At 42.4% G+C, this 9,743-nt stretch overlaps 1 protein-coding gene across 2 annotated transcripts; it reads left to right on the top strand.

The window, feature by feature from the left end:
- Nucleotides 1-1,266: 1,266 nt before the first annotated feature.
- Nucleotides 1,267-9,517, top strand: pfkfb3 (6-phosphofructo-2-kinase/fructose-2,6-biphosphatase 3). Of its 2 annotated transcripts, XM_038739321.1 has the most exons (15): nucleotides 1,267-1,544; nucleotides 3,123-3,251; nucleotides 3,406-3,502; nucleotides 3,593-3,659; nucleotides 3,763-3,837; nucleotides 3,938-3,994; nucleotides 4,114-4,238; nucleotides 4,331-4,538; nucleotides 4,643-4,789; nucleotides 4,902-5,006; nucleotides 5,245-5,374; nucleotides 5,487-5,614; nucleotides 5,854-6,042; nucleotides 6,337-6,359; nucleotides 7,979-9,517. In XM_038739321.1, exons 1-15 carry the CDS (start codon nucleotides 1,466-1,468, stop codon nucleotides 7,983-7,985), a joined length of 1,566 nt encoding a protein of 521 aa, XP_038595249.1. In that variant the 5' UTR covers nucleotides 1,267-1,465; the 3' UTR covers nucleotides 7,986-9,517. The 2 variants fall into 2 exon arrangements, with proteins under 2 accessions (XP_038595249.1, XP_038595247.1); XM_038739319.1 differs by lacking the exon at nucleotides 6,337-6,359 and having other exon boundaries at nucleotides 1,271-1,544.
- Nucleotides 9,518-9,743: the final 226 nt, after the last annotated feature.

Below are 9,743 nucleotides of genomic sequence, written 5' to 3'. Positions count from 1 at the left end.
TTGGTTAAAAATTATGATAAAAAATAATGACATAAATATAATAAGTTTGATGAGATACACTCTTTATAAGCATTTTTGGAGAAAGTGGAGTAGCTATATATAATTTTACAGATCATAAAAGCTCCAAGTCCCTCAGCTATCAATCAAACATAATAATCTACTATATTTATTTTACTGTGCTTATTTTAATCTAATTAATCAAGGTAGTCTGGTTTCACAGCCTGTCCCTTCTTTTTTTCACTTAAATGTGGTCAATTTGGGCTTTTTGAAGTATACACCAAATCACTATATACATATAATCACACCCTTTATGACTCAATGGGACAGCCCAGTGTGAGGAAGCAGATTGAGGTGATGTGCGACTCTGCACGTTTCCTCCAGCTTTCATCTCAGACTGAGGGACCTACAGCGGAGCTCATGTTGCAGAAGCAGGCGGCCGTGAAGAAAGTGGAGAAAATGTTTAAGGTCCGGTTTCCACCATTCAATTGTCTTTTTTTTTTAATAGCCAGTTCGTATCAGAGGAATAGTGTCTCGTTGCAATAAACAATCTAATGACGAAGGTACATTAATAAGGCTATATTACAAACAACCGTCACTTTTATTCAACTGCTAATGATTTAATAAAGAAAGGTCCATTTAGAAAATACATTAAATACGATAACATAAGCTTTATTTTTCGCCAGAGGGGAAATTCACTTTACAGCAATACAAGAGTGTAATAATAATAATATTAAGAAGACTAAATATTATTACTTATAATTAAATTCACATGTTACAGCAATAGGCTATACGAGTGTAAAACTGTCCAACGTGGTATGAAACAGATAAAAAACTATATAAAACAATGAGAAATTACATTAGATTCAAAAGCTATACAATAAGCTGCTTAGGCCACATGAAAATCATTAAATAAGTACATTAATGCTACTCCTGCAACCCCTTATTAAATGATATGAACAAGCAACAAAGATTCTAAGAAATGTTTGAAAAATCAGCCAGTTAAAATACATAAAGAGAGAGCAATAATTTATATATCGAATATGAACCAGGTGCGCATGCAGGAGAAATGTAATAAACACACAGCCTTTGTTTAAGAACTATTAGTGAAAACTAAACGCCTACCAATAGTAGGCTCCTACACTACATGTAAATGATCATCCTAATAGAGTTTACCACAGAGAGGCGCTGTGGCTGACTGTGTGTGTGAGGAGATGTGTGCGTATGTCTATTTCGTCACAGCAGTCACGTTGCTTCCCGGCCGGGCGGGGTTAAATAGCGGATGCTTGGCGCAGACCGGCAGATTAGCCCGGCTCAACGTGCTCTGTAGACTTTCTGAACAGCCCGGTTCATTCCGTCTGAACGGAGGAGGCTCCTGATCCAACAGCCACCTATTTTTGGTCCTCTGTCCCCGGGATCTAAGCGGCTCGGTTTCCGTGTTACTGTGCGGCTCTTCAGTCCTAGAGGAATGCCCAGAGAGCTGACCCAGAACAGGATCCAAAAGATTTGGATTCCCACCAAGGATGACAAGCCGGCTCCCCGCAGAGGTAAAAAACCTGTAATATTTCCATGATATTCTTCGAGTTTTCTTGCAGCGCTAGAATGATGAATGAATGATGAACATGAGTAAGAATTATTAGTGAGTGTGTCGTTGTCTAACTCTGACTTACAATATCACATGGACGTTAGTCTTCATTAATTTTACACTGGAGTGGACAGCTCCGTTTGTCTCTGTGTGTCTGTGGTGGTCATGTTAAAGCTTGTAGCAGAACAGAATCAGAATCTACATTTTCACTCCAGTTTTCTTCTCATATTTCCGCTGTAGACGTAATTACCCGTAGAAGCTTTTTCTGCTGTTTTGCGCCGGCGCACTTGTCGCGTGCCGATCGTTTAACTCATCAATTCATCGATTGGTGGTCTCCGTCCGCACGTGCTGCACGTCACAGCTCCGGTCACCATGGTTACCGCAGCGCCCCGCAGCCCGGCGTCGGAGCCTTTTGAAGTGGTTTTCTAATTGGTCGGCCGGCAGCGCGTGTGCGTGGCGCGATAGTGCGTTTCTGGCTTTTTGTTACCACAGGGCAGAGGGGGGTGTGCGCTTATTTTCACTTTAAATATGTCGCTTTTGAAGTGATGTGTTAAAGCTGCTGTTGAGGAGGACAGAGGTAAAATATCTGAACTTTTAAACCAAGAAAAGATAAATGACTGGCCTGCAGCCTTGGCTCATTTCCCCTTAAACTCTGTTGAATGCGCTTGGGGACATTTCAGCTCAGAATTGGAATAGCAGAAGAAGATTTTACCCTGCTTGTTTTTGTTTAGTACTTAATTTCTAATAGGGGCTACTACAACATCACAGGGCTTAAATCTAATAGAATAGAATAGAAATATTATAGCAACTATATTATGAATTATAAATGAGCTCTCAGGGTGTTACAGGCGAAGAGCTATCACTGCCTATCAGTGCTTGCAACTGCAGTGATGGAGAGAGGGAGAGAAAAATCCTGCACACCTGGATGGAAAAAAGCGAGGACATTTTGACATGAAAGGTTTTTACTGCTTTGGTCAAACAATCCGCAGTAGTTTATTCACAATTTCAATGACCTACAGAACATATTTTTCATGTAGAATCAACGCCCTGCACTCCCCTGCCCACCCACCCACAGCAGCTGGCAGCGACATCATCATATGATATCAAATCTCCCTTGGGCCTCAGGGGTGGGGTTACAGTATATTTGGTGAACTCATGTGAGCTGGTTCAGAGCGCACAAAAGTGGGTCAGATGTGCAGTGAGGCGAAAGTAAAGGCTGGGGGACTGCCCCGCGCTCGCTGGGAGTGTGTCAGCGTGGAGAGCAACATAGATTACAGCTGCAGTGGTGCTTTTAATACACACATTCAGGCAGGTTGCAGCTCTCAGGGACCAGTCGTTATTTGTGCCAGCTCTCTGGCTGCTGGCCCTCTCAAGCTGCAGAGCACAAGATGTTAATACACGGTGTTACTGTATACCTGTTTTCTTCTGCTTCTTTGCTGACTAAGTTCCGAAAATGACACGTCATATGTTAAGAATGATGTTGACTTCTTTTGCAGTCTTGTAAACAGGCACTGTGTCATTACATTTTCCCTCTCTGCAGTGGTTGGCGCCCCACACTTCGCCAACCCCCCCACGGTCATCGTGATGGTGGGTCTTCCGGCTCGGGGCAAGACGTACATTTCCAGGAAGCTCACCCGATACCTCAACTGGATCGGCATGCCCACCAAAGGTATGTACACAAACACACACACTCAAACGCTAGCACAGTTTGTACAGTACCTCAACAGTTACAGTAGTGTGTAAGTGTTTTGCCTGGCAACATCAACTCATGTTTCTACCCTGAGTGTTTATGCTTGTTGCTTCTTTCTGTGTTTGTGTTGCAGTCTTCAATGTGGGCGAGTATCGCAGGGAGGCGGTCAAGAACTACAGCTCCTATGACTTCTTCAAGCCTGATAATGAGTGTGCCGTGAAAATCAGGCAGTACGTTCCGTACAAACACACATACACATTTCAAAGTAATCCGCTAGATTTGTTGATGATAACCCCAACATCTCCACTGTCGTTCTTTAGGCAGTGTGCTTTAGCAGCTTTGAGGGATGTCAAGTCCTACTTGAAGGATGAGGGAGGCCAAGTAGCGGTGAGTTTCCCATCATGCATCACATGCTTTCCCCAAATCTTTGTCCTAATGCGTGACACGATGGACTTCGTCGTCTTACACAGCTGTTTCATGCTTCTGTCAGGTCTTCGATGCCACAAACACCACAAGAGAAAGGAGAGAGATGATCCTCAAGTTTGGCACTGAAAACGACTTTAAGGTAAGCGATACTACGGCGACCTGAGGAGCCAAGGTGTGACATCATCAACAATGCAGCGACTCTTAACCACTGTTACTACTTTTTACATTTTTGTGCACAGATCTTTTTCATCGAGTCTGTGTGCGACGATCCCAGCGTCATCGCGTCGAACATCATGGTGAGTCACAAACATGACGCCACAATGCGTCCTGCTGCTGTGTGTAACACTATAAAATGTTTAGATCTCTCTGCATCAGGCGTGTTATTTGCTGTCTGACCGTCTTCCTCCCCCTGCAGGAAGTGAAGGTGTCGTGTCCAGACTACAGGGACTGCAACAAGACTGACGCCATGCTGGATTTCCAGAGGAGAATTGAATGCTACAAAACCAGCTACCAGCCTCTGGACCCTGATCAACACGACAGGTGAATTGATCAGCATTCATTTTCTCAGGGTGTTTGCATTCCCCAATACAAACTCTTGCATTAATCGCTCTTCCCTTCCTGTGTGCCTGCAGGGATCTCTCCTTCATCAAGGTGATAGACGTGGGTCGGCGTTTCCTCGTCAACCGGATTCAGGATCACATCCAGAGTAAGATCGTGTACTACCTGATGAACATCCACGTCCAGCCCCGGACCATCTACCTGTGTCGGCACGGAGAGAGCACCGACAACCTGGAGGGGCGGCTGGGCGGTGACGCAGGCCTCTCGCCGCGTGGCAGACAGGTACAAAACAGGCGCAGACAGAACCCAGTACATGGCAAACAAAATGACAACTATTTTAAACCCCACGACGGATCAGCTTCATACTGTTTCCCTCCGTGCTGTAGTTTTCGGCTGCCCTGGCTCGGTTTGTGGAGGAGCAGCAGCTGAAGGATCTAAAGGTTTGGACCAGCCAGCTGTGTCGCAGCATCCAGACCTCCGAGCACCTGGGAGTCCCGTACGAACAGTGGAAGGCTCTCAACGAGATAGACACTGTGCGTGTCCCTCCAACACACACCTTTACACCGCATCACACAGCTGTATTAGGTGTTTCCAAACTGAAATATATATTTAAAAATAATTATAATATATATGTGTTCCTCTTAGGGAGTGTGTGAGGAGATGACGTATGATGAGGTGAAGGAGAAATTCCCAGAGGAGTTTGCTTTGAGAGATGAAGATAAATTCTACTATCGCTACCCTGCTGGAGAGGTACACAACACCTTCACACTTAACAAACCCAAAGTACAAATTATATACTCTGATTTAGGGCATCTGCTGTGGTTTAATCAAAAGCAGATTAACAACTATGATCCCATTATCTAGCCAAATAATCCAGATTATGCTTTCAGACATGTGAATGCAACCCTTCTTCAGAGGTATCTGATAAAACTACAGTCACATAAACAAGAAATAATAATAATAATAATCCCCACTCTCCTGATTGCAGTCCTACCAGGACCTGGTGCAGCGGGTGGAGCCGGTCATCATGGAGCTGGAGAGGCAAGAGAACGTCCTGGTTATCTGCCACCAGGCCGTCATGCGCTGCCTGCTGGCCTACTTCCTGGATAAGAGTGCAGGTGGGGTACTTAAACTCCCAGGAGCCCTGTGGTGTGGCGTCATAATCTAAATAATGAGGTCTGATGCAGCTGTGTTCATATTTTTGTTTCTCCTTGGGATTGGTTGTTCCAGATGAGATGCCCTACCTGAAGTGTCCCCTCCACACAGTGCTGAAGCTCACCCCGGTCGCCTATGGGTGCAAAGTGGAGTCCATCTCTCTGAATGTGGAGGCAGTGAACACTCACAGAGAAAGGCCGGAGGTACTGCTTGATAAACTGATTACTGAGAAATACAGGCAATATCCTGTATAACTATTGTGGGTGACTGTGTCACACGATCTCGTGACAGATTAGTAGATTATTTTGTCTTTTTACATGAACCCACTCAGAACTGCTCTTTTTTATTTATTTTTTTAAGATAATACAGCGGCACAATACTTCCATACACTGCTTGATTTCTGAGACTAAGTGTCGTATGTGTGGTATTTCTTACCTTGCAGGAGGTGAAGAGGGGCCCTGGCACCTTGATCAGGAGGAATAGCGTGACTCCTCTGACCAGCCCCGAGTCAAACATTAAGAAACCTCGCATCGATGACCTAGACGAGGCTCCAATCCAGGAGCTGCCGCCATCTGTTGCATCACTGGCACTATGCAGCCCCTCACACCTCCCTCTCGCCCTGGCTGGACAGGTATGTTTCTCATAGACACAAGCGCACTTTAAAACTTCAAGCATCGCATATTTAGGGTTGGTGGGATTCAGCAGGTATGTGTTAAAGGAGGTTGGAGCCCCTATGAACAGATAAATGGATAGATGTATAATAATTTTTTTTTAGGACATCACCACACCCTTAAAAACATTCAAACATTTTCTTCATTTGTTTCCTTTCTGACTGCCTCTGTATAGACTGCTTCTATGTTTGCTCACTTGTTTCCTTCCTCTTCCTTCCACCTCTTCTTCTTCCTCCTCCTCCTGCACCTTACAGCACTGGCTGGGCAAAGTTTGCCTGTAAGTATTCGCACAGTTCACGATCTCTAGCGCTTTTTTTTTTTTTTTTTTTTTTTTTTCTCATCCATCCATTGCTTCCTGTCGCTCTCTTTGTTCACATTGCTTTCACTGCTGACATTTCTTTTCCCGTAATGCTTCACTGAGAACAGCACACTTAAATCTCCTTTAAGTAATTGTGTGAAGAAATACCAATCCACATTTTGCTCCAAATTACAAAATGTACTTTAATAGTCACAATAGTAATATTTCAGACTTGACTCACAGGAAAGACTTTGTGCTGAGAATTAGCAGCATTGTTTCCTGTAAATGAGGGGGGGTGGAAGGAAAATATATTGTATTTGTTCATGGGGAACTCTTCCTTCCAAGTTTACATTCCTATGATGCACGCTGTCGTCACCACACTCTGCTTGTCTTACTACACTCATTCATGCTGACTGTCCTGTTCTTGTCTGTATTTGGTTTATTTCTGGACTGTCATGTCCCGCTTAAAGACGACCCATCCGCCAATATCTGAAAATGGTTTCGCTCTTAGTCTTTCAAAGGTAAACACGCTGTAGAGGCTTTGCAGTTGCTTCATAGTTCTGCCAGCAGCCACATCCGACATAGATAAATATCTGCCAACCAAACTAAAGCAGGTCACAGTTAACTCTTCATAAGTTGACCCCTAAACAAAGGGAGGTTTTGAAGAGGTAACTAATTTAACCACCTGGCTCTTTTAGCAAAAACTCAAATGGAACACTAAAGCTAGCTTTCACTAGATGCGCTTGTTTTGTGCTAATCGAATGAGTTATCTATAAAACAAGGATCATTAGCTGGTTAGTGTGCTAACAAGCTGACAACATTCACAAGCTAAATTAAAAGGCTCCATCATATAATCATTTTTCACTCTAAAACAAACAAATGTTTTGAGACGGACAAGTTCAGAGTTTCAGAAGAGAAGCTGTTCTCTAAATATCCTTCAAAATGGCCGCCAAAGTTTGAATTGGGTCCGCAGTGAAAGCCCTCTGTTGAAACTAATCAGACATGACAATTCTCCTAGTTTGTTCCTCATTTTTGGTACCATGTACAGTAATTTAATATCGTCCTTCTGATAAATTCACCTGGCAATTTCATGCGAGAGTGACACAATTCTCTACCACAAAGACAACGACCACACGGAAACCAAATAGTTCTTAGGTATGTTAAATGAACATGGAGTGTCAATCCACTTCACTGACTACATGAGGGGAAGTGGCATGTCTGCGCTAGTTTTGGCTCATTGGAAAAGTGTGGATAACGCTGTTGAGTGTGTCAGCTTCATTCATAATCCCCTGCGGATTAACTTGCTTCAGGGACACACACAGCCTCATCATCCTGTTTACACACTCGTTGCTAGTTTTCACACCCTCTAAAAATACCATAGAGGAAATCAAGGCCGTAATTTGTGGTTTGGATTAAACTACATAGGAGAGAATCATTTGGCCTGGGGATATTTATGCAAGAGTGCAGTCTTTTGTGTTATTGTTGAACTTCTGGCAGCCAAATGTGTTACGTAATGTGTTACATAGTAAATAGTTGCTGCAATACAGAGGGCATCTAAAGTCTTAACGTCATTGATGCATTTTTTTGTGTGTTAACAGAACCTGAGAAGCTCGTCCGGCCGCCGTGAAGTCCTGCAGCCCTGCCTGTGAACTTCCACCAATGTGGCTCAAGAGGCCAGAAAGTGGATCACTGACAAAGATTCACTGAAAACCATAACATGAAACAACATGGAAATGTAAAATTGAAGAGTTATTTAAAAAAGAACAAAGAAGCAACATCTCTCAGTATGTCCGACGTAAAGGATCAGTTCGGTAGCTGTTGTATCATTTCGTCAGCCAAGGACACAAGCTACTGAACCTTTTTTTTTTTTTTTTATTCAACAAGGACCATGGTTATTTACTGCTGTCCCAGAATATATTTATGTTCAGATACGTCAAGACACTCAGTTCTCCCTTTGTTGCTATTGTCAGACTCTTCTTTTTGCTCTGAGACTGAAACATTTGTTTTCTGGGAAATGGTCATTCCTGTTACATCTCACAGTTCAGATGGATGGCTCTCTGGGAAACCAGTGTCTTCTGGTTTATTATTTTGGAGAGACCAAAGACCAACCCTCATGCCTAGATAAAACTTTCAGCTCATACCTCCCTTTTTTTTTTTTTTTTATCTCCAACTTAACTTAGTTGCACTGTTTATTTTAATACAGAGTATAGTATTTAGTTTACAATGTAAACTCTTTGGCTCTCCTTTGGAAGCACTGGCATTTTCATGTAAATGTACATGCCTCGTGACTTAATTGACTCCTTTTGTATGCTGACACGCCACAAAATAAGCGACAATTTTGCACAGTGGGGATACATTTTTTACGTTTGTTTGAATTTTTATGTTTTTCAAGTCCTGATACTCTTCTTAATGGAGGTGATTTTTGCCGTAGAGTGCCTGTAGTGCTTGTTTTGCAAGCCTGACGCTGCTTCTCTTGCTATGTCTCTGGGATTGAATGCTTGAGGAGAGGCCCCACATTTTACCTAATAAATCCACATATCATTTAAATATTTTCCTTTTCGCTGTTTGAATATACATTTATTATATTTTTTTTTTCAGTGTGTTTAGTTTCAGCACTACAGTACATGCTCATCATTTAGTTTGCTCCACTGGTAGGAAACTTAATTTTCATGTTTTATTTTCCTTGATTTCCTTTTGTCATTGCTTGCAACGCACAAATGTATGCACCTATATTTTTGTTATAACAATGCGTGCTGTTAATAATATCTTTTGTAAATATTAATGTACATACAGTATAACTGGAGATGGATGGGAGATGACTTGGAACTCTTGAGTCTTTTTAATGAAAACGTGTGTTTTTGTACTAATGTGTTGGGACTGAATGGAAAGCACGATCTGTTGAGAAAGAAGCTGCCGCTTACCTCTCTCAGTAAACTTTTGTTAAGATGTTTGCTTGAGATACTTGAAATGTGGTTTTTGTAAAAACTGTTTTTATTTTCTTTATTTATTTTTTATGTAGTTTTGGATGACTGCTTGAAGCAACCTTGTTTGAATCTGAGGATTATGCATGAGAGGTCAGCATGTTGTACAGTTGATTTTTGCATTTGCTGGACCAATAAATTAACTCTGGAAAAATATACAGTGTTTGTTGCTTGCTTATTTTATTTGTCCAACATAAATATTACATCTACGTCACTATCGCACCCATTAACAGCTTCACACGGAGTTGCATGCTGCTTATCAGGCTAATCGTGACTGGGCGCAGTCAAGATGTTGCTGTGAAATTGCATCACAGTGGATAATAAAAGAACCCTCGAGCACAAAATGAGGTTATTGTACTCGAGTTCCATGGCAGATAAAAAA

This window comes from Micropterus salmoides, unplaced genomic scaffold, assembly GCF_014851395.1.
Source record: "Micropterus salmoides isolate LMB-PRFRI ecotype aquatic unplaced genomic scaffold, ASM1485139v1 Ms_hic_scaffold_23, whole genome shotgun sequence".
NCBI lineage: Eukaryota > Metazoa > Chordata > Actinopteri > Centrarchiformes > Centrarchidae > Micropterus > Micropterus salmoides.
This window is presented reverse-complemented; position numbering and strand designations above follow the sequence as displayed.